At 43.2% G+C, this 24,423-nt stretch overlaps 1 protein-coding gene across 9 annotated transcripts in view; it reads left to right on the forward strand.

Moving 5' to 3' along the window:
* LOC122777375 (IQ motif and SEC7 domain-containing protein 1-like) overlaps positions 1 to 24,423 on the forward strand; it is a 119,394-nt gene that overhangs the window by 85,751 nt on the left and 9,220 nt on the right. For 7 of the 9 annotated variants that reach the window (XM_044038570.1, XM_044038571.1, XM_044038577.1 and 4 more), the window contains 10 exons: positions 14,192 to 14,471; positions 15,137 to 16,419; positions 17,786 to 17,947; positions 18,231 to 18,353; positions 19,318 to 19,484; positions 20,145 to 20,284; positions 22,296 to 22,325; positions 22,727 to 22,852; positions 23,062 to 23,161; positions 23,406 to 23,567. In XM_044038570.1, coding sequence (XP_043894505.1) covers positions 14,192 to 14,471; positions 15,137 to 16,419; positions 17,786 to 17,947; positions 18,231 to 18,353; positions 19,318 to 19,484; positions 20,145 to 20,284; positions 22,296 to 22,325; positions 22,727 to 22,852; positions 23,062 to 23,161; positions 23,406 to 23,567 — 2,573 coding nt within the window. Of the gene's footprint in view, positions 1 to 5,924; positions 6,604 to 13,314; positions 13,455 to 14,191; positions 14,472 to 15,136; positions 16,420 to 17,785; positions 17,948 to 18,230; positions 18,354 to 19,317; positions 19,485 to 20,144; positions 20,285 to 22,295; positions 22,326 to 22,726; positions 22,853 to 23,061; positions 23,162 to 23,405; positions 23,568 to 24,423 lie in introns of those variants that run through there. The other 2 variants (XM_044038576.1, XM_044038573.1) reach the window with 2 other exon arrangements.

Here is a 24,423-nt window from a genome sequence, read left to right on the forward strand (position 1 = left end):
TGTGAGTGTTTACCAGAGTGTGTCACCTCACATGGTTCTATTTTTAGCAGAAGAGATCTGTGCTCGAGTCTGGGAGGAGCTGTGCTGAAAAGCTTCAGAGAATATAATGGTACCTGGTAATAGAGAGGAAAATATTATGTTAAAATTGTATGACCTCTATCTGAGAGCGAGAACTGTGCCTTTAAATTCTTGCGTATGCCACTGTCTCATGAAATGTATTTTTTCACAGTTGCTTACACAGAAATCTTGCGGTTCAGTTGTAAAGTAAAGGTTTGTCTCCGTCGGTTTCCACCCTAAGGGTGTTATTGTATTTCCATGCATTTTCTCTGGCTAGGACGGGGCAAAAAAAAACAAAAAAAAAATGCCCAGGAACGAAGTCACTGGATGCCCACGTTCATATTTTGGGGCAGTTTAGAGTCTCCGCCCCACCTGACTCGCATATGTGTTTGGAATGTGAGCGGAAACCAGAAGAAAACCCACGCAAACACAAGAAGGAACAGTCGAAAACTCCACCCAGAAAAGACAAGAACCTGGACCTGAATTGTTCTTTGTGTGACAGTTACTCAGGTGCTTCTTAAATACTGGTTGTTGTTTTGATAGCAAACACATACTTAACAGGACAGTGAATGTTTCCATTTATCCCCATGAGCCAGAGGCAACCTCAGTGGGCAACGACCAAGAGAGTTGCGTGAAGGAATGTCCAGTATATGATAATATCACACATCACAATAAAGTGTCTGTGAAGGTTCTCAGTCATCCTTATCATAGTCATCTTTTATAGTTCACAACTAGATTTTTTAATTTTAAAGTTCCACATGAGGGAACTTTAAAATTTCCCTTTTCTCATGATTTATAATTATATAATTAGGAATGTTCACTAAATAAATGTATACATGTTTTCCTTAATTTAACGTAACGTCAGTACAGAAAACATCAGCAATATTTTACAATTATTACAAAATCATAACATGATCAGCTGTAACGCAGTTGTCGACACTGTTTTTGGACGACGGGGACTTCCTGGACTGCTGTCCCATTTTTTTATTGTAGCTTAAGCGATCCGTCTTCTGGCTGCAGCTCCATATTTAGTGCAGCCTATACACACATGAGAGGGCTATCCATCTTCTCCTCCAACTCCTGACAGGAAAGTAAATTACTGTAATTTTCCAAATGTCAAACTATACTTTGAAAGACGTTTACAGCTCCTCAGTCGTAACCAGTCATTCAGAACCAATTTCTGCCATTTCACAGTTTTCAATGCATTGAGCTGCAAACACTTTTCACTCTGCACCAAAAAAAAGAAAAGATAATGGAGTTAAAAAACTGTAGTAGTAGGCAGAGTTGGTTAAATCTCTTCTCCGTGTCATTAAATGCTAACATTCGTCCTGAGCGTCTCCCACTAGATGAACACAGACGGAGGCACGTACTTTGTATATGAGAGATTTTTTTATAAAGCTCTTCTGATATTGATGCCTCATGATACCTCATGAGCACTTGAAGCTGCTTTAGCCTCATTTCCACCAAGCACCGCAGCACAGCGCAGTTTCACTCGCCACAGTACGGTTTGGAACCGGATACTCTGATCTGACCCGCGTTTCCACCGCGGGGCGCGCGAGTGCCGGATACGCAAATTACGTAGCTCTATTTACGTTGTATGTGTCAGCTACACAAATAGGGTAAGGTCACACCAGAAGAGAAATGAAGAACACAACACAGAGAGCAAACGGCGGAGGGCATCCAGCATTTCTGTGTTGTTTCTTCTTCTTGGCATGTGGCTGTTTATCGCAAGAAGAAGACGGGCTTTGTTTGAGAGAAGGCTGCAGGCTGCAAAGAAGACAGAACACAGCTGCTTTTCCCTACTGTAACACATAAGACTCATGATTCTCTGTCGACCTGTGAAGGAACTGCAGTTTGTTTAGCTTCCCAACCCAACACAAGTTAGTATGGGTTGGTTATTTTTGGTACACTAATTGCCTGACGTACCAAACTTGGTGGAAATGGGGGCTTTTGTCAAATTCCCTCTGATTGGTTCACCCAAGGTTGGAAACAGTGTTTCCAGATGCAGAAGTCCATTTCACTTGGAATTATACACTATATGGACAAAAGTATTTGGACGCCTGTCCATTACTCCAACAGGGACAGTAATGACGTATACAAAGACATATGCAGTACTCTAATATGGAGTTGGTCTCACTTTTGCAGCTATAACAGCTTCCACTCTTCTTGGAAGTGTTTCTATGTGACTTTGTGTCCATTCATTCTGTAGAGCACTGATGTTGGACGAGAAGGTCTGGCTCACAATCTCTGTTCCAGTTCATCCCAAAGGTGCTCGACGGGGTTGGGGTCAGTCCTTGCTTTGTGCACTGGGGCACAAAGGTCGTGTTGGAATAGAAAAGGGAAAGTTGGAAGCGTAGCATTGTCCAAACTGCCCTATGTATGTCTGGAGCTTGTCCTACAGCCAGATTGACACACCTTAATTCAACGCTTACCAGATGTGGCCAAATGCTTTTGTCCATATAGTGTAAATGCAGCTTTCATACACAAAGTGCTCTACCTGCAGTACTACCTGGTAGTGTCGTTTAAGTTGTGTTTTGAGGCAACAAAAACTGGTCATTTCCTCCACTTGATTCTTTCATTTTCCATATGACTGGAAAAACAGATTGTTTGGATCTCAATTGGGTTCCTTGGTTATGAACAGGAGAGAAAAAAAACCCTCTCAGACATCACTTGCTACTGATGGTCTTTGATCATTCCCATTGGATCCCAACAGCAACACATTAGCTCCAGCTTTGCTGCCAGGATGTCATGAGATGAAGAGGCCGCATATCCCTTTAATTACTCTTCTGTCGACTCTATTTATAAATCGTCCTGCCAGATCCATTTAGTGCGCAGATATTATTTGTTCCTGAGAATTTACCGGGGGAAAGATGTGTTTTGTTTTTTGTTTTCTTCCCACACAAGGTCCTCTGTGTTCACAAAGCTAAAACGGGCCACTACATCTCATTTAGTATGCTGCAGTATCAAACTATGACATCAGCCCCGGGTGTAATTGTTTCCAGACCAGGCATGGACTGAGTTTTTGTTTTATTTTCCATTTCTTAGCGCAGGTCTTAGTTGCTCAGCATCCCGCATAAGCAGATAATGAGAAACGGTGCATGATGTCATGTTGATGGGAGCACATGGCGCCAAAAACTTGTGACCAACTTTCCAGGAAGCTATCACCCCACCCCCACCCCCCACCCCTGTCATCCCTTATGCTCTGTCTTGTTTCATTCTCTCTACAAGGGGAAAATGTAAGTTTTCCTGTTCTTCTGATAATATTCCCATACGACCGTACAGTTGTGGGAATGCACCTGATAAAGTGTGCCGCTGACCCGCGGATGCCTCTTTGGCCTCCCTCCAATGTGTAATGTATCTGACTTTCTTTACGCTAACTCAAGAGGCGAAGAGGAAAAAGAAGCTAAACTCAGGAGGGAGGGGCTTTTGCGGTGAAGTAGGAGCCGAAACACATAGAGAAAACATATGCATTGAGTTGAAGAAATGGCATTTTATGAGCGGAGAGTGGGCCTCTGCTTGGAATTCTCAATGACATCATTCTGTAGCTGAGCGTTGTGCAGCCAGGGCTCGGGAGATGGAGTGGGCCTTCACTCAGCCGGGACGACTGCACTGGATCGTAACACTAGAGGAGGAATAGCGAGACTGTGAGGCAGGCAGACAGAGATAATTACACAGGCTTCTTTAAGTGTCTTAAAGTTTGTAAAAAAAAAAAAAACTTTACACACTTTACAGCTCTGCTTTATCTGGAGTTCAGCGAATTTCAACATTTTCAGCAGAGCTCTCCTAGATGCTAAAATGCCGATGCTGCCCTCGAGCCTCATACTGAAACAATCACATTGCTTGGGGTTTAATAAGCTTTGCATGCTAATTTTCAAAATGAGACCAAGATATTACTTCATATCTGACTCCCAAACAATAAACTCTTGTTAGACACTCCCTGAGGTCTGCCACCATAAAAAAAAACCAAAGCCTGCTCTGGTAGTAATAAAGGGGGCAGAACAATATGGGTGCAAGTTTTATTAAAGGGTTGTCTTAAAGCCGCAGTCCGTAACATTTAGATAAATTTAAGATATTTCCGTGACATTGAAACTGTTGTCACACAACGCTGATTAAGCCCATCACCTCCACACAACTGGCTCTGCGTTTTCGATCTTGTGTCGCCTGGAGACACTTCTGCTCTGCACACAGGAAGTGATTTGTTTTATGTCAAGACAGATGGAGGCAAGAGCAAAATTGCGCAAGTAAAGCGAGGCAACTTCAAAGAGGTTGGAGTATGACATAAAAAACACAAAGAAGTAGCCATACAACGTTTCTGAAGTGAAGTCTACTCCTCAAACCGCAGAAGTGTGGAGATTCTGCAGTAATTAAACCTTTAACACTTAATTTAACTGAAGCATGTATAATTTAAAACAGCATGGTTTGCATCATATCCTGACAGTCAGGAAGAAATGGCTTTTAGTCAGAGTGGAGAGGTTTGCGTGATAGTTGAGTCTCTGTAAGTAAAGACAAGTGTCAGCAGCTCCACAACACATTAGCAGCTGTAGTCACCAGAGTCCAGCGCCAAGGTCTCAAACTGAAATAGACCAGTTGGCCCGGTCATGGACTGTCTGTCTGTCTGTCTGTCTGTCCGCCTGTCTGCCTGTGTGCTCATAATGATTCTGCCTGAGTCACATATGGCAAGCGAGTCCCTGTTCTGATTCATGGCACATGTGGAGATACTGTACGCAAGTTTTTCCCCTCACTGAGCAACTCTTTCTTTTGCTTTGTCCTTCTCTCTGCATCGCTCGTTTGAAGGCTCAGATGAAAACAGTCCAGGGAAGGTGATCATTTTAGAGGTTCACGTCTGTAATTAGAGGATATCAACATCTCCTTCCAGAGACTCTCTGTGTGTGTGTGGAGATGATTGGTGTCCCTGTAAACTGGCTCCATGTGGGAGCCATTCTCCTCTGTTTCCTGTGCCTGTTGTCATTAGATAGAAAATACCTTTGACTGGAGGGCAGTTTACCCCAACCCCCTCCTCTCAAAGGGGTGATTAGTCTCCGGCCTGTCGAAACAGAGACAAGGCTCAGTCGGCTGCATTCGTAAAGTTGGATGCAAGGAACTGCCGGGCGAGTTTAGCCGCCGTGGCATCGTATGGGTGGCATTTCTTTTTAAACGGTATAACATTATGCGTCGGAATTAAAGAAAGCCGATTTGGAGGAGGTTGAAAATCAAAGGGCGGTAGGAGGAAAAACCTCTTCATTAGTGTGACTTTCAGCGGCAGAATCCTCGGTGGTGCTTTTCTTAGAGACCATTTTACAGTCACTTCTCAGCCATAAAAGACTCTATTATTAGAGGTGCTGTCTCCTGTGTGTGGAACAGAAATGCCAACAAAAGGCATTTGACATTTGAACACTCCCAAACTCAGTTTCCTCTACAACTATCTCTCCTTGTGCCACACTTGTTCCCACGCTTGGTCCTTTTACGTGTTTCCACCTCACGTCTATGTCACATCCTGTACCTGGATACTAAATCGGGTACATGCTCGCCTGAGTGAGATTGCACTAAATCGAGTTTCTCAAAGTCAGACTGACGCACTCGTATAATGCAGTTGTATACGTTCGAAATGGACACAAACTGGCCCAGGTTCCCGCTCCTGGGCTTTGAACCGGCAATAACAGAAGAAAACTGGTACACAGAAGACAGCAGCGAGGAAAAGCATCCTGAAATCGAGACCAGTGCATTTTTGGACTGATGAGGGTGTCAAATTTTAGATTCTCCACTAGTGCTCGTGTCGTAGGACAACGACAACAGTCAAGTTAAATAGAATATATTTATTCTTCCCCTCTACATCCTCTCATTGCTTTTAACGCCTTAAAATGTCTTTCTCTCATTCCCTCGCCATCTTCTTTTTACATGTTGTTCCCATTCCCTGATGTCTGAAAATGTGATTTTCATTTCTGTGTCAAACCCCCCCCCCCGCAGGGTCATACGAGTCTCCCTCCCTTGCACAATTCATATTACGAACCGTGTTCAGGAGGCATTTCATCCCCTTCTTCCTCCTTCTACCCAGCTACAACACTCACACACTCTCCCCTGCACCCCGCCCCCCTTCCATACTGCTCACGGCCTGGCAGCAGAAACCCTCACTCCAGTCTCCCAGCCTCCGCCCCCCCTTATACTCCCACTAGCCCGGCACACCGACGACAGAGAGGAAGAAAGAGGAAAAAGAAAAAGAGCTTGACTTGTCTGTCAGACACTGCAGACTGCCACTCATTCACTCACTCACTCATTCACTCACTCACCATGCTCGCCGGCCGTCCTTAGGAAGCAAAGGAAATGGGAATGTTTGTGAGGAGCGGAGAGCCACGAGCTGCAGGAGGGAGATGACACTTCTGAGGTCTGTGTGTCTGTGAGAGGAAAACCTTGTAGGCAGTAATGGGGACCGGTGAGTGGGAACACTGATGTTTGGACTCCACCGTCTGTACGAGTGCCGGCCAGCATGTGGTGTTTGCAGTGTAACTCAGAGAAGACGCAGTCACTGCTGGAGCTGGAGCTCAACGGCTGGTAAGAGGAATAGTGGGAGAGTGGGAAATGTGTGTGTGTGTGTGTGTGTGTGTGTGTTTGAGTGCATTTTGTCATTGTGAGTGAGGTTACACCAGGCTGAGACGGCTTTACATAATCCACACTGGAATTATGACGGGATTAATGTGAGTGAAGTCACTAAGATCATGAAGCAGGAGGTTTTGCCATTTCAACTGTGACTCCTTTTCAATGGAAAACAGATCACGTCCCCTCTCTGAGTCACTGTATGAGTGTGTGTGTGTGTGTGAGAGAGAGAGCGATATCATGGTGTGTTTAGTCTTACTGTACAGAATCCATCTGTGAGCTGGGTCCCCTCACCCCCCCCACCACCACCACCACCACAGCTCAGTTGAAGGGCATTCCTGTGGTGTTTCGTGGCCCTCCCGCTTACTGGCTGTGACTTTGTGTGTGTTGATTTCACATGAAATTTCAAAGCCAGGTGCTGAGTGTACTGTGTCAGAGTTTAATTATTCATTATGGAGACATAATAAATAACAAAGTAGTAGTAGTTGTTGTTGTTGTTGTTGTTGTTGTTGATGAGAGTCTTGACAGCAGGAATGCTTTGATTCAGACAGAAAGAGGCCTGGCAGTCACCGGGGGAATTGTATTGATTTCCGATTACTTTGAGTAAATGTGTGGAAGTAATCCGCGGAACATCCGTCAGAGACTCCTCACACTCGCACTGAAGTGAAGCGCGTGGGTTTTAATTTGCGGCGTCTGTGCTTCGCAAATATGGCTCGTGTTTGTTCTTGTAAAGATCGGCGCTCATGAACATGGTGAACTCTCCGCCAGCTTTCATTCATTCCTTCATTCATTAATCAGAACGTTAGGATGAAACCTGACGGGCAGATGTGGCTCGACTGCAACCATACTGCAACCCAAAATGTAGACCTTTAAGACCTGTAATGACTTTAAAGCTCACAAGAATGCAGGATCAAGTATTTCCACACAGACTGGAGTCGTTCTTTTTTAAAGCAGCCAAAAGGTAACATTGGAATTTTGAATCAAGCCTTTGCACATCTAAGGTCGATAATGAGGCTCTTTATAAATCATCTATAAATAATAATCAATCCACATGACGGTGTCAGTTTACAAAGCTTAACTTAAGCTACTTTCCCACCAAGCAGTAAAATACAGTTCAGCTCAGCATCGGTATCGGTCAGTATCTGTATCGGTCCGATACTGGTCAAAATCACTGGATATTGGACAGAGCCGATACAATACAATCCTGTAAAGATGTAGACAACAACATTGTTAAGCAGAGTCATATTTGGGCTGTTTATTTCTTCTGTTTTGGGAGAACAATACAAATGTGCTTCATAGTTCATAAATGGTCTAAAATGTCAGAGTTTGTGATTTCAGTATCGGACACAAAAACGTGGTACTGTATCTTCCCATCTCTAGTTTGGAAAGGTACGTCCTGAACTTGCTGACATTTCCACTGCAGGTGTGTTTCACATTTCAATGAAGAAGAAGAAGAAGAATGCAATATTCCTCTCAAAAATGTCCAAGAATGGCTTTTGTTGCTCTCTGTGACGCAATATACTGTTGTGTTTAACCTGCTGCAAGATGGAATTGAGTCCTGGAAAGTGTTTCAAGCTCCAGCATCCAGGAGCTGGACCAATGGAAGGGTGCGAAAAAACGCTACGTTACTCAGTGGGCACCAAAATAACACAAGTCATGGAAACTCAAATAATTGCTTAATGTACCAAACTAAACCAAAGTCTACTGCTTGGTGGAAACAAGGCTTTAGGGAATCATTAGTACACCCAATCACAAACATTAGGTTGTCTTCTCACCAAAAGGAAGGCTGCATGTATGATCCCTGGATGCTAAAGTGTAGATGTATAATTTTAGGTGTTCCGTATGTGTCAGCATATGGAAATCCAAACTATAAGTACTCCTCAAGACCAGAAAAGCATTTTGTATTTACTAATTATTCAACTTTTATTCAGAATGTAATAATACGGGGAAAGGTTAGAGCTCTGATGTGTGGCGTCACTTTGATAACTCGTGTGTCTCCACGATGACAGTTTCAAGTCGCACACTTCTGCACCTCAAGTGTACGACTTCCAGTAGTCGCCGCGCCTCCACGTCCACGAGTCTTACGAGGCTCCAGTCGACTGTGTCTCGCCTGCTGCAGACTCTCAGGAGTGACTCTGTCCGTCTGTCGGCCAGTGAAGCTTTCCAGCTCGCAGCTGTGTCAGACGCTAAAATCCCCGACCTGCTCCTCGCTTTCTTTTTATAGCCTTTACACAAAATGATCCATTTCGTCGCAGCCGAAGTGGCCGACGCATCTGGCAGGTTTTGTTTACCTTTTAACTCGTTACCGTGTGGTCCAGTCTCACCTGCGTCTGTGTTGCAGAGGCTGGTGAACACATCTGTATTTATGAGCTCTCTGAGCAAACATCTGCTTTTGTTGGGTTTGGCGCCGACACTGTCAGTGCATGTGGGGTGAGATCAGGGATGTTCTGTTTGATTCGATCACAAGAGTCTGTTCTCCGGATATGTTCAAGTACACAAACAGCAACACAAGAAGAAGACAGATAAGTTGTCTTTTGAGAACGGCCATTTTGAAGCTTCGTACGTTGGCCACTGCCATCTTTGATTTGATTGGAAACAGATACCTGGAAGAGGTGGGGGTGTGCCTGACTGAGGGCTTGTCCACCTGTAGCCACATCTTAAACCATTTTCATAGTTCTTGGAACCTCCCACTTAGCAGGAGGATGTGCTCCATTCAGCGGTTGTTGCTTAATGGTTTGTTGTATTATATTTTGACAGAATAATTGTTTTGGGTTGGAGTAAATTTGCGGAATGGAAGGAATACATATTTTGGAACTTTGTGTACAAACCTGTCAGCAGCAACCGATGTGGCTTTTTTTGATTTTTGATGGAAAAGTAGACACAAGAGTCTGTTTCACTCAAAATGATAATAATAATAATAATTTACTAATGTAAACTAGTGATTCAGACCATAAACCCATCAGGAAAAAGTTCCATTGGTGTTAAAAATCAAGTAAGAAGTAGTGTGAACCAACCCGACCCCAAGACTTTGTGCATTTTATGTCTTATTTTCATTAACCCAAGAAAGGCGATTTAATTTTAAGTTGACATTAATGTTTTAAATTAAGTTACCAGCTTACTGTCACGTCCCATTCAACTGTTAACGTCTCTAAAACTTGGGAGAACAAGAACAAGCAAAAAAATCCCAAAACAGGAGTTTGAAATGAATTGTCTGCTCTGCGACTTGGTTTGGGAGTTACGTCGGTTCCACACTGTGGCTTTCTCTTCCTCCGTGACTCCAGCCTGCACTTCATTAGCCTTGTTCTATTCCCTGTAGATGTGACTCCTCTTTTCCGGGATGGAGGAATGTCTCTCCCTCAGGTCCGACTCATGGAATGGGTTGAGGCCTGGACAGGGGCCTGGGCCTGTTTGTTCAGGATGTGTTCAGAGAGAAGAATAAGCGAGATGCTCTCTCTCTCTCTCTCTCTCTCCCCACCTCACACCCCCGACCCGCAAATCCCTGGATCTCATGGCTGAAAATCACTGCCAGCTGAGCTAACATACTTATCCATGCCTGCATCCGAACCAATGCGGGCTCCCGCTGGATAAAGACCCAGACGGAGCGACAGACAATATTAGGTAGCTGTTGCTAATATCGCATTTCAAGCGAGGGTGCCGTTGCTATCCTCGGACAACCTCGTCTTTCGACTCCAACAACAACAGCAGCAATGTCTTGATATGAATGATAGCATGACTCAGTTCTGGCTTTGGTTGTGAGTCCTGTCTTGTAACATCCCGCTCGGCTCGGCTCGGCTCGGCTCGGCTCGTTCACTCCCTCTGGTTTTTTTTCCCCCCTTTAAAATCCTTACAGCACTTAAAACGCTGCTTTTTTCCTGACTCTGTCTGTTTCACTGACCTCAGAGCAGAAAGTACTGCAGCAATTACTCCAGCTGGACGTCCACTATTACTCACACAGTCGGTGGAAAAGAGCAGCAGAATAGACAAAATGGAGGGAAAGATGCTGCTCTGGGTCTCTGTCATTACTGTGTACACTGAATGTGTTTTTTTGGAGACCGCAGAGGACCGACTGTCGTACGCGGTATCTACTGAAAGCAGCTCGTAGTTCGTTGTGCTCTCAGTGATTCAGCACTCGTGGTTGTCTTGTCAATAACGGCGTAAACCTTTACATTCTAATTGACGTCTGTTTGTGAAATAATCGCGAGCGTTAATGCAGAACAACGCAAACGGAATAGTCCGTAATTACACAACGGAACAACAAATCAACGTGACATAATGGATTAAATGCTCGGCGGGTTTGTGAGGCGGTGTTTGAAAATGATAAACACTGCGGCATAAATGGTTGTGTAGAATCAACACACGCGACTTATTTGGCGTCGGAGGCAAAGAAAAACAAAAGCCTGTTTATTGTATTAGAACAAATGTTAAATATTTAGATGCAATTCAAATGATTTAAGCGTTTGTAACATGTGAATAACATACTTCCCATTTCCAGTTCCTCTGTATTTTTAGTTTGACAGGGTTTAAGTAATAATATTAACATTTGACTGTCCCGGATGTTGGAACCAACAACCGTTGGCAGTCTGGATGCAAGTTTTGGCTCATATTGTGATATGTTTTCCAATATTTGTTTGAAAAACAGCAGTGTCCTTTTTTTTTAAGGTCAAAAAAAGGATTTTTGTGTTAGAAACGGATCAGTTTAAAGCAAAGTGGTTCACACAAGAGTCACGTGTAAGTGAATTACTTACAATACACTACAATACTACAGTTTAAAATATGGCAGAACAGAAAAAAAGTCGCAGAACCTGCATCTTTAGCACTAAAATGTGAATCTCAATCCGGATCCACATCAAATTTAACCAGATCAGAGATATTATCACTCTTCACATGATATCTGCATCATTTATTTGGAATTACACAAAAACGGCTCCATCTTAAAACGTTAAAGAAAGTGAAACAATAGTCCCGCAGCCATGTCCTTTTATCAGATCCAAAATCTGAATTGATTCTTCCTCTGGCCTCTACTCGCCAAGTTGCAGACTGTGAACTGGGAAGTTCTCCGAGTACACTGAACTCTGCCAACATTAAAATACAGGCTTTTGTCCAGATGCACACCAGAGTTTCCCTTTTTTAGAGATACTAGCACCAGTGTGCACTTTTCCTGTTTTCATAAATATCCCTGTCTCAGAATTCTTCTTGTATCCACCCCCTTCATCAGATGTTCTCAAACATGTAACGGCTTCGTCTTCTTCCTCCTCCTCAAGTTTCAAGGAATCCAGTCTGAGACAAACAGACAAACAAACATGCGTCACCTAAATCACATCCCGCATTGTAATAAGTCATAGGATTCACATAATGTGTGAATCATTGCAGCAGAGTATTATTTATGCTGGAGGCTTTTAGAATTCAAAGACCAAAGAGAGTCTTGTATTGATGTGTTCCGTAAACATTGCATTGTCATGCTGTGCAGATTTGTGCTTCCTCATCAGTAAATCTATAACACTGTGCAAGTCTCTTTTTCATCAGTTGTTTCCGTAACGCTATAACGACAGAGTAGTTATTTCTCAATGGCTTTGTTGGAACACACTCAGAAAATACAGGAAACGTGCATGTAGTTTTAAAATAACAATGTTTTCACAAGAAAAAGCTTCTACAGGTTAACGTGTCAAGTGTGTAGTGTGACCTATATATATATATATATATATGAATATTATTTCGCCTTGTATCTTATAGAAGTATCTTACGCAGGAAATGACTTTGGTAGAAGTTGAAGTCCCTTATTTTCATTTTCTGATATGAAATGTACGTAAGTTTTACAAGTAAAAGTGTTAAAAAATCGAGGAGGTTGTGGGTTCACTTCCCTGCTCACTAGTCCTTGAACAAGACACAAGGGCCCCACGTTCTGTTTTTATTCTTCTTCATTCACTTTGTTTTAGTACTTCTTTTAAAGCAATAGAGCTGAAAGATTTTTTTCTTTTACATATTGCGAAGTCAGGATTCACCCCCAATATTTACTGTGACAAGATGAGCATCACCACATGAGATGATTTATTTAGGAAATGTAGTGGAGTAAAAGTAAATGTTGCCAGAAATATAAATAACAAAGTAAAGTACACATATGTGATTTTTTTCACTTATGTCGTAAGACCAACTTTCACTCATTCCAATGATGACATCATTCGACACACATAAAAACAAAAAAGCTGGTGCTGACAAACACTAAAAAAAATAATAATAATAATAAGTCTCCACTTGTCTTGACCACATTCAGTTCCTCTTCTTCACCCAGTGCTGTTTTCTATTTTCTGTTTTCTGTTTTCTGGCACGCTTCCATCACTGGATGTTGTTTGGCGGCTGCCTTCGTGAAGGAAGTGGATTGTGTACACTGCACGGGTGTGTCGAGTCACAGTTCAAACACATTAGTCTGCCAGTCGGTGTGCAGTGAACGCACCACAGTGAGTGTGAAGTCAGTTAACTGAGGTGTTGGCACCGCTCACACCCACGGGTGCGTTCCTCTGAACGTCCACTCGTGCCGTGTTTGCTCGGTCACTCTGGACTTTGCATCGCAGCAGCAGCAGCAGCAGCAGCAGCGCGTCGTCACTCTGGCAAACATGACGCAACCCGGCGGTCACTGATTGGCTCATAACGTGGCAGAGGCTTGTGTTTCCTGGAGGAGACCGTGCACTCTGGACTCGTGACTCGCCTGAAAGTATGGTGGACAAGATATGGAGGAAGAGTTGGCATTTCATAGAAAACAGACGGTCTTTCCGCAGTAAGCAGTCGCCCTGTAAAGCGGCAGAGTGCGAGAGGGAGTGAGTAAACTTTTGGTTGTATATAAATTGTGTGAGAGGGAATTAAACGCCGACTTCACACAACTGGACGTTTGCAGTATTTGGATCTGAAGACTTTTCAAATCAAATCGCAATTCGACGCAACGGAAAAGGCTGCAGTTTCTTCTATTTTGATTTGTGTTAATGTTCTTTGCTTTGCATTATACAGTACAATAGTAAATACTTTTCAACTTGTTTTAGAGTAACTATTGGAGGGAATGTTGACATTGTTTTTGCAGGTCATTTTGCCATCGCATTATATGTCAAAAAAAAAGAAGAAATGATCTAAATGGATATTTTACCCAAATCTTTCACACAAGAAGTACTAAAACTGGTTAAAAGATAACAAGCAGTTGACTGAAAGGACATGACCACAGAGATACAACAAGAAAAATGAATGAAGATGAATAAAAACAATAATATGTGCCAATCAGACATTCATTTCATGTCATATTTGTGTCACAGCTGAATCCTGAAGCTGCACTTCACTTGTTTCTCTCCCTATTTAGTTTTTTAATTATAGAGATGAAAGTTCTTGAAGATCAGCTCATTTTTCTCTGACATTCTAAATGATGGATGAGGGCGACAGCTGCAATTAACCTGATTATTCTTCCTCACCTGAATCCTGACTCAAAAATGGAATTATCTCCATCTGACTTTCTTAACAAGAAGATGAAAATTCTAATCATCTCTCTCTCTCTCTCTCTCTCTCTCTGCAGTGTCGAAGGGGATGGACGGTCCAATGACGGTGGCCATTCCCTGGACAGCGGAGCCAGCTATGGTCAGGGTCCGGTGACTCACGGCTCGGCCATCAGCCCCGACCGATTCGACAGTCCTCTCTACAGCCACGGGGTCCAGCCCGGGCCTCAGAGGCCCCGGCGGCCCAAGCTCCAGCACTCGCAGTCCATCCTCCGGAAGCAGGCTGAGGAGGAGGCCATCAAACGGTCGCGCTCGCTCTCTGAGAGCTATGAGCTCTCTGCTGACCTTCAGGACAAACAGGTACACCTCAGCACTGAACATGTAGACCGTCTACACATAGAGGATTCACAGATTTAGTGAATATATCGTGAACGATACTTCATTCTACCTTATGTTCCACTGAAAAGCTTGTTTTTCACCAGTAAATGGATTCAATTCTCTTGGAGAGAGTTGGAGAGAGGACTTTGGAGTCTAGATGTATTTGCTTTTTTTTATTACTTTTTTTTTATTTTATTATCACGTCTGAATAATAGCGTCTACAAATTGAAGAGTGGATGTGGGGCAGCAGCAGCTGCTGCAAAGATGTGAAGCTGCGGAGACTGCTGGTGTTTCTGTGGGTGTTGTGACTCTATGCCCACGGTGGGAGAATGCCTGTGAGTGTCGATGCCTGAAATTAGTGGTTGTGATGTGTCCATTGATAAAACCTCAGACACTACACCACGCTGTATTATTACCACATCCGAGGATTTTCCTCTTGCTCTGACTCACATTTACTGCTGTGAGCGAGACAGTGGATTTCATTTATTGGTGAAAACATAACGTAGAACGTGTCACAGAAGTGATCTTCTGGACCAATTCTTTGGAAGCACGATTTACTCGCACACCCACATCTATAAACAAAGATTCCTGGTTGTTCCCCAGTGGTGTCTACGCGTCCGAATTAATCCACTCCATCTTCTCGGTAGGTGGAGATGCTGGAGCGCAAATATGGCGGACGATTCATAACTCGGCATGCAGCGCGCACCATCCAGACAGCCTTCCGCCAGTATCAGATGAACAAGAACTTTGAACGTCTCCGGAGCTCCATGTCTGAGAACCGCATGTCCAGGCGCATCGTTCTGTCCAACATGAGGATGCAGCTGTCGTTTGAAGGCCCGGAGAAAGTGCACAGCTCCTACTTTGAAGGGCGGCAGGTGTCCATGACAGAGGACGGCTCCCCGCTGTCCATGGTGCAGTCCGGGTGCGGCGATATCGAGGTCCACCAACAGGCCAACATGGCGGCTCACCCGCCTCCGCAGGGCGACCTGACCGACACCATCACGGAGCTGGAGGACGCCTTCTCCCGGCAGGTCAAGTCTCTGGCGGAGTCGATAGATGACGCGCTGAACTGTCGCAGCCTTCAGGGGGACGAAGGCCCCGACCCGGACAGCATGGGCTGCTCCGAGGTGGAGAGGGTGATTCCCTATCAGGTGAAGGCCCACCGCAGGGGAGCTGGACGCATGCACGATGAAACAATGGCGTCATATAGCGATGTTACTCTGTTCATAGATGAGGAGGACATGTCCCCCTCTCTTGCTCTGTCCAGGTCGGGGGAGCAGCCTTCCAGCACAGAATCAGACTTGCGATTGCGGTCAGTCAACTCCTCCCAGGATTACTGGCCTCTTGACCCTAAGGATGAGGGTCGTGACACTGACACAAGCTGCCGCAGCACTCCCTCCCTGGAGTGCCAAGAGCAGCGTCTTAGAATGGACCATCTTCCCTTGCTGACCATTGAACCTCCTAGTGACAGCTCTGTGGAGCTCAGCGACCGCTCTGACCGCGGCTCTGTCAAGCGGCCGCCTGTGTACGAGCCGCCGCACGGCCACATTGTTACATCGTCCCAAGCGAGCCCCAAACACATTTCCCACGGCCCCCCGCCGCGGGCGCCGTCCCGCGACGACGACGCACCTCTGCGCCACCGGCACCGCCAGCTGGAGAGCCACCTGGCCATTAACGGCTCGGCTAACCGGCAGAGCAAGTCTGAGTCCGACTTCTCCGACGGGGACAACGACAGCATCAACAGCACGTCCAACTCCAACGACACCATCAACTGCAGCTCCGAGTCGTCGTCGCGGGACAGCCTGCGGGAGCAGACGCTCAGCAAGCAGACGTACCACAAGGAGACTCGCAACAGCTGGGACTCGCCCATCTTCAGCAACGACGTCATTCGCAAGAGACACTACCGCATCGGCCTGAACCTCTTCAACAAGTAAGTGGTGGAAGCAGGTGCTTCGCAATGATTAATGTCCCAATTAATGAACAAGATGTTAGTCATTCATTCACTCAGTGTTGCAGTAGGAAACTGTAATGAGCTGTGATTAATTGCATTTTGAAGGATTATTTTTGCACAGAAGAGGAAATTAGGAACATCATTTAATGCACATGTAGAGTTATCTGTCATTATTGATATATAGTCGTCCTTCATCGTTCTATACGATAATCGATACGCCGGGGCAAATATCGATAATCTAATTAACAAACTAGCGATTATCTTCATAATCGATGAATCTGTCGATTATTTTTACTATGAATCGAGTAATCGTTTGGTCCATGAAATGTCAGAAAACATTAAAAAAATGTCGATCTGCGTTTGTCAAACCTGGAAATGATGACGTTCTGATGATGTCTTGTTTTTGTCCACAACCAAAATGATTGAGTTTTAAGGATTTCTTTGTTATATGGTGCAAAGAAAAGAAGAAACTATTCAGAGATCTTGTTTTAATAATGAACAAAGCTTCAAACCGATTAATCAACTCATCGGTTATCAAAACAAAATTGACGATTACTTTAGTAATCGGTTAATAAAGTAATTGTTTTAGCTCTAGCTGGAGACTTTATGCACTTTGTTCTCTATGTTGTGAATAAACAGAGAAATCCTGCACTTTGAACAGGACTTAGTTACGTGATGTATCGCTGTATGATTGTCTTGCAGTAGATTGATCATGACAGAATCATCGTATCGTGATATTATTGGTATCGTGGCCCATGTATTGTATCGTGAGCTACCATGTGATTCCCACCCCGACCTATGTTAGTAGATGAATAATAACATTTATCCAAAATATGACGCAGTGTCGCTCAGTTATTCATATAATAACAATGACTTATATAGTAGCTGTTTGTGGACGTGTTCACATGAGGTGTTTGTGACCAAGGTGTTGATCTGTTGTTACTTAGCAACCAAACCCCAGGAGCTGTTGAGACAAATGTGAAGTTGCTACTGTTGCCTTCACTATAACTTTTCAAACTGTCATTTCCCTCGCCGTTGATATCTTGTCCTTCAAAGCTGAAGCAAATACGGAGAATTTCCCCAACTGATTCAGGAGCTTTATCTGTGTCATGGATGTTCAAAGGTCATTTCACAATCTGTTTGACCTACTTGTTTGGCCGTAGTATGAGAATAGCTCTGTCAGCTGTTCAGCACATCAGTGACATTTACATGTCTACATACATCTGTCATATAAATGTGTGTTAGTTGAGCTTTAATGACATTAGTATTGAAAATATTACTATTTGTCTTCTCAAAATACCACATTTTCCCGACTTAACCATGTTGTTCATATTGGATTTTCCAGGAAGCCAGAAAAAGGCATCCAGTACCTGACTGAGAGAGGATTCATCCCCGACACACCAGTGGGTGTGGCTCACTTCCTGCTGCAGAGGAAGGGCCTGAGCAGGCAGATGATTGGAGAATTTCTGGGGAATCGACAAAAACAGTTCAACAGAGATGTTCTAGAGTAAGTGTGTTTATTTTCTTCCCTCCTGGTTTCCTGAGCTGTTAGATAAAAAGCAACGAGAGGAAGCGATTAAAATAAGAGTTTGAGTAAATAATGTCCTTGCTTGTGTGCATGTTCCAAAACAAAGAGAAACAGAATGTACCCAAAACATCAGCGCTATTGCTTTAGCAAAATGTGATCTGAGGAAAAAGATAAAAGTGTTGTAATGATATAATCTACATCCACTGAGCTCCGACTGACATGGAAGTCTTTTGTTTCACTTTCTCTCTCTTCTGTGCATCAGCTGTGTGGTTGATGAAATGGACTTCCAGAGCATGGAGCTGGACGAGGCCCTCAGGAAATTTCAGAACCACATCCGTGTCCAGGGCGAAGCCCAGAAGGTGGAGCGACTCATCGAAGCTTTCAGGTGAGGTCGCCCGGTCACACACATGTGTTCATCATATCACTCTCTCACCCTCACTGATGTGACTGTGACTGTTGTTAGAAGGAAGAAACATTCAAATCTACACCTGCTGCTTTTTCCCACTGTTAGAGAGCTGAAGTTTGTAAACCGCTCACTCTACACTCAAGTCTTGTGACCTTTTGAGCTCTGGACTTTGGTGCAGGAGAGTCAGTGGTTTATAAACCTAAGATTTCATTAACTTAAGCGAGGTAATATTTTATTCAGTCAGCCTTTTGTTAAGTGTTGTGTTGTTCCTTCTGTTAGTAGTGAGTATCCATCACTGACACGACAGAGTGAGTGTTGGTGATAGGGATGTTGCCGATATCCGATATGCCGATATATCGGTCGTGCTTGGGCCGATAACCTACACGATGTCGATTATATACACGGTTTTCCCTGCACCCAAATGCAGAGGTCATTTAGCCTTTTCTGTAGTGGAATTAACATCCTATTTTGCTCTTGTCGCAAATGTACTTCATTGAGTAAAATAAATAAACGTGTTGTAGTCATTATTAGTCATATCTGCAGATATTGGTGTCCGATAAAACCATTTTAAAGCCAATATCTGCTGATACTGATGCTGATATTGTGCAGATAATAACGTGCATCCCAGGCTGGTGATATGTCGGTACCATACAACCACACCTCACAAAACCTGAACTGTCCCTTTAACATGTTGAGGACAGAGTGATAGTTACACAGAGAGACACTCACTCACTCACTCACTCACTCACTCACTCAGGCAGAAAGTGAATGATTATGATGTCATGCTCATTTCTACATCTGTTGCCTGAAAGTTGCTGATCCAGAACTTGCCGGGAAAACACAGTTTTTGTTGTTTTCAGCGTTGTGTTATCCTCACTGTGAACATGTCTCTCTCTCTCCCTGTCTCTCTCCCTCTGTCTCTCTCTCTCTGTTGTGTCTGTAGCCAGCGTTACTGCATCTGCAACCCCACAGTTGTGCGTCAGTTCCGGAACCCTGACACCATCTTCATCCTGGCGTTTGCCATCATCCTCCTCAACACCGACATGTACAGTCCCAACGTCAAGCCTGAGAGGAAGATGAAGCTGGAGGACTTCATCAAGAATTTAAGAGGTGAATACTGACGTTTTATATGTGGTATTTTTGACTGTACCTTTATTCTAGGATGTGTTTAACATTATACTGGACTATTTATTTGTACATAAATATGTATCAGTCTTATTATTGCAGGAGTGGAAAAAACTGATTTATATCACACATTAAAACTGTTTACACTGTTTTTTTTGTTTTGTTAATTTAGTTTTTGCTTAAAATGAGTGACACAAATTCAAATAATATGGTTTAAATCATATTTAAGTTGCTTTTTATGCGTTAATATAAATACAAATGTGTAAATGGACATAGAATATAATAATATTATGTTATATACCTCTTATTAATATTATTTACTGACTTTCTGGTTATTTGTGAATACTATTATGACAATTTGTAATGAAAATTGCTTCTATGAATGAATATCATTATTATTATTTCATCAAATAAGACGAAATTGTTTCATGACAGATTTTGTGATTCTGCAGATATCTCACCGTGATGAAAATGTCATATAATATTTGCACACACGTGTAAATTTCTCTCCATTTATTGGATTTTTGTCACTTGAATGAATAAGGTTATGAAGTTCTTGTCTCCTCATTAGAAGACGCATGATTTTTCCAGCTCCAGCAATACAATTGTTATAAATGTGGTTGTTATTGTCTCCCCGTGGTCCAGGTGTGGACGATGGTGAGGACATACCCAGGGAGACTCTGGTTGGCATCTATGAGAGGATCCGTAAGCGAGAGCTGAAGACCAATGAAGACCATGTCTCCCAGGTGCAGAAGGTGGAGAAGCTGATTGTGGGAAAGAAACCGGTGAGTAACACTTTGTATATGTGTTTGACTTCTGAAGATGCTGCAGCGTTTTCCTGACAACGCACGAGTTTAACCTCTGAATATGCACTCCATGTTCTCACAGCTTTATCCTCCCAGAGTCACTCTGTATAAACAACAACAACAACCTCAAAACATAGGAATAGAGAGGGACGTTCAGATGGGTATTCACTCCTGGACTTAGACTTTTAACACTAACCAAAGTCACCCGGCGCTGCTGCAGTCTCATGAAAAATGGGCCCTCGGTGCCACTTAAGTACAATAGCTGTCCACACGCCGAGCTTTTATTGGTGTAGCTGTTGCACTGATTAAATGCAGCAGTTCTGCGAGTCTTTAATAGATACGTTACACTCGAGGATGCTATAGATTCTTCAGTTAATAGACAGTTGTGTCGTCGCTAGAACCAGCTGATTAGATTCTGGTGGGAGGGTAAATGTTGCAGTAGAATCAGGGTTCTCTGTTAAACCAGCCTTTAAAAATATAACAGACCGATTCTATTCTATTCAATTCTATTCTTTTCTTTTTTTTTTTTCAATAATTAAATCAAGTTTTCAAGATTTTACAGCTTCCTAAATGTCAGTTCTTTGTGATTCCATCGCTCCATTTGACCAAGAAATAATTTAAACTGAAAATATTGGGATTGTGGACAAAACAAGACATTTGAGAACGTCGTCATTTCCAGGTTTTCAACATTTTCTGACATTTTATGGCACAAACAAGTTTTCGACAGATGAATCAATGATGAAAATAATTGTTAGTTGCAGCCTTTTATTATAGTTTTGATTGTATTGTGTTATATTATGTATATATTATCAGGGTTAGGGTTAAGTGAGCACCTTTAGTTGATTATTATTGATTTTTTTAACACCATAACTCGGAAAATTTAAAGGTAAATTGTAATCCTATTTTACATTTGGTTCATTTTGGATTCTGAACGTGTGACACTTAATAATCTGCTTTAGGGCTGAAATAATGACTTAGTTAATCGTCAACTATTTTTTCACAATTGACTAATTGGTCTGAGCGGTGTTTTTTTTTTTGAAGAATTAAAACCAGTTTTCTGATTTTTCAGCTCCATAAATGTGAATAGAAATCATTAAAACTGAACAAGACATTTGAGAACATCGGTATTTCCACGTTTGACAAACACTGATCGACGCCAATCCAACTTTATTTATAAAAACGGCAAGAGCTGAAACAAAGGGCTGTACATCAGAAGAAGAAGAAGAACAACAACAACAAACAATACAACATATTGTTACTGTACTGAAGTTGCACATTAATACGGTCGATAAGAACAACAAAGCTCCAAAAATCATGAGATAATCATTGAGATAAATCCATTTAGGACACATCAAACCATACACTTCGCACTGTAATTAAATACCTGTAATCTTTCCTGCATGTGTTCTCTATGGTTTGAGTCTAAAAATTAAAACGGCAGTTTGACTGTTTGACGGCGGCACACAGCTGTGTTTTTTTGATTAATAAAATGAAAACAGAGCCAATATTAAATGTAGTTCTGCTCCAGCCCCTCGGCAACAGGGAAACAGAATCCCCGCATTGTTCTGCAGGTGATGACGTTGCTTTCATGTGTGAACGATAAAAAGTGGGATTAACCCATGCAGCCTCGTTCTGAGGACTTGGTTTCAGTCCATTTCCAGTCAGCTGGAATCTTCTGTTCTGCCAGCGTTAATTGAATATACTGAAAAAGGATCTGTTGTCACCGTTTAGCTGTAGCATTAAAAGCCCACGAGGACATTTGATTAAAACGCTGCAGCAGAGAAACCACACAGGAATTCTCCCATGTAATAATAATAATAATAATGCTGCACAGTGTTGGCTTCCATGGGAGGAATTTTCCAGAGAGTGTTTTTTTGTATTCCAACATTATTACACACTCCCACGAGTCCAGAAGAAAGACCACCTTCTTGTGTATGGACGTTATGAGGTTCTTTAGAAGCTAAAACATTCACTTTGTCTCCTCTTTTAGATTGGATCGCTCCATCACGGCCTGGGATGTGTAAGTAGAATAAATATCCAGAAGTCACACTCATATTTAAGCATTGTTCATTTATCTTACTGGATATTACATTTAAAGGGATTTCTAAAGTGGGTTTTCAGTGTCATTCCCAGACATTTATGGGATGAAAATCCTTTTTTACTGCTTTTGTGCAAGATATCATCAGGTATTACGGCTTAAATATGTAATCAGCTGCGGCGTTAATCTAGACGGCAAATGCACAGTGATCATCCAAGCAGGAAGAAGTGAAAGCGATTCCAGATTATTTGAAAAATATGAGCTTGATTTATTACATTTATTACATTTTATATGAAGGTTTCTGAGATTCTTGGCATCAGATGTGACATCGGCAGAGAGTGGCCTCACTTCAAGTCTTGTGACGGGGTTTTTTTTTGTTGTAGGTTCTGTCGCTTCCCCATCGCCGACTGGTCTGTTACTGTCGTCTGTTTGAAGTGCCAGATCCCAACAAGCTCCAGAAGTTGGGCCTGCACCAGCGGGAGATCTTTCTGTTCAATGACCTCTTAGTGGTAAGAGGCCTCTCCTCTCCTCTCCTCTCCTCTCCTCCCTCCTCTCGCTCTCCTCTCTCTCCTCTCCTCCTCCCTCCTCCTCCTCGCCTCCCTCCCTCTCCCTCCTCCTCTCTCCCTCCCTCCCTCTCCCTCTCTCTCTCTCCTCTCCTCTCCTCTCCTCTCCTCTCCTCTCCTCTCCAAAAACCAACATCTCATCTCCTTTATTTCAGGTAACCAAGATCTTCCAGAAGAAGAAGAACTCGGTGACGTACAGCTTCAGGCAGTCGTTCTCTCTCTATGGGATGCAAGTCATGCTGTTTGAAAATCAGTGTAAGTGGCACTGGGCGCTTTTTTTCTCTTCCTTCTCCGTCTGCGGCGCGTTCGCTGACAGTGTTTACATCGCAGGCTTTGATTGAGCAGAGATGGGACGCCAAAGCGACGGCCTGTGACGTTGTTTATTCTCTCCGAACTTCACACAGATTCGTTCAATGTGTTTTAACGTGGGTTTGATGGATGGGCCCTCGAGTGAAGTTCTCTTCTCCTCTTTTTTTTTTTTTTCTTGGTGTCGCCCCAGATTACCCAAATGGAATCCGGCTCACATCAGCGATACCAGGTGCAGACATCAAAGTCCTCATCAACTTTAACGCTCCCAATCCCCAGGACCGCAAAAAGTTCACAGATGACCTGCGAGAGTCCATCGCCGAGGTCCAGGAAATGGAGAAATACAGAATAGAGTGTGAGTTGCCTTTTTTTTTTTTTTTTTCTTCTCCTCCTTCTCCTTCTCCTTCTCCCCTCCCATCCCCCCTCTTCCTCCCTCTACCTCAGGCTGTGTAAAGTAGAAACAGGGCCTGCTTCTCATTCCTCAACTGCAGCAGTTTATGAGGGAGAGTGTTTACAGAGTTCACATGATGGCAAACAGAAGGCAAAGCGTTTCTTCCTGCTGCAACGCACAAGAGCAGGATGTCGGATATAAAGGAAAATCAATACTGGGACTTTAATGAGTTAAGAGGCCTTATTCAGACCTGCTTTTAACATCAGTCGCTACCTACTTCATCCTGAATGTGTCCTCAGATCTGAACACAGAACCCACATTTGGAGGTGGTTTAAGGACTCATGTGGCCACATTCCTGAGCATGCATGAACGTAATCTGTCCTCAGGACACATTAGATTACTTACAGGTCAGTCCTCTGAGCAGATGCTGTATTTCACACTAATCCCTGCTCATGTGTTGATTAATATGTAGAACATATCAACACTGACGTGGTGGCTTAAAATCTTAATTCATGTTACAGCAGCATGAGAAGACCCTAACCCTAACCTCAACCTAACCTTTAAACATATCTTCACCTTAAAATGTAGTCATTTAAGTCCCCACAAGGAAGACAAGTCCCCATAATGTGACTGTATAAACAGTTTTAGGTCCCCGGGGACGTCCGGTCTGATCATGTGATCACAGGAGATCAGTGATCAGTGTGTTGAGGTTCATGGGAGTTTTTTTTGCAGCTTATTCTTGACTTATCACCCGGGCAGATCTTTTTTTTCTCGTGTGGTGTCCGACAACTGTTGTGCTATTGGCCAGAAATGTGAAGTG

Source organism: Solea senegalensis, linkage group LG11, assembly GCF_019176455.1.
Source record: "Solea senegalensis isolate Sse05_10M linkage group LG11, IFAPA_SoseM_1, whole genome shotgun sequence".
NCBI classification, from domain to species: domain Eukaryota; kingdom Metazoa; phylum Chordata; class Actinopteri; order Pleuronectiformes; family Soleidae; genus Solea; species Solea senegalensis.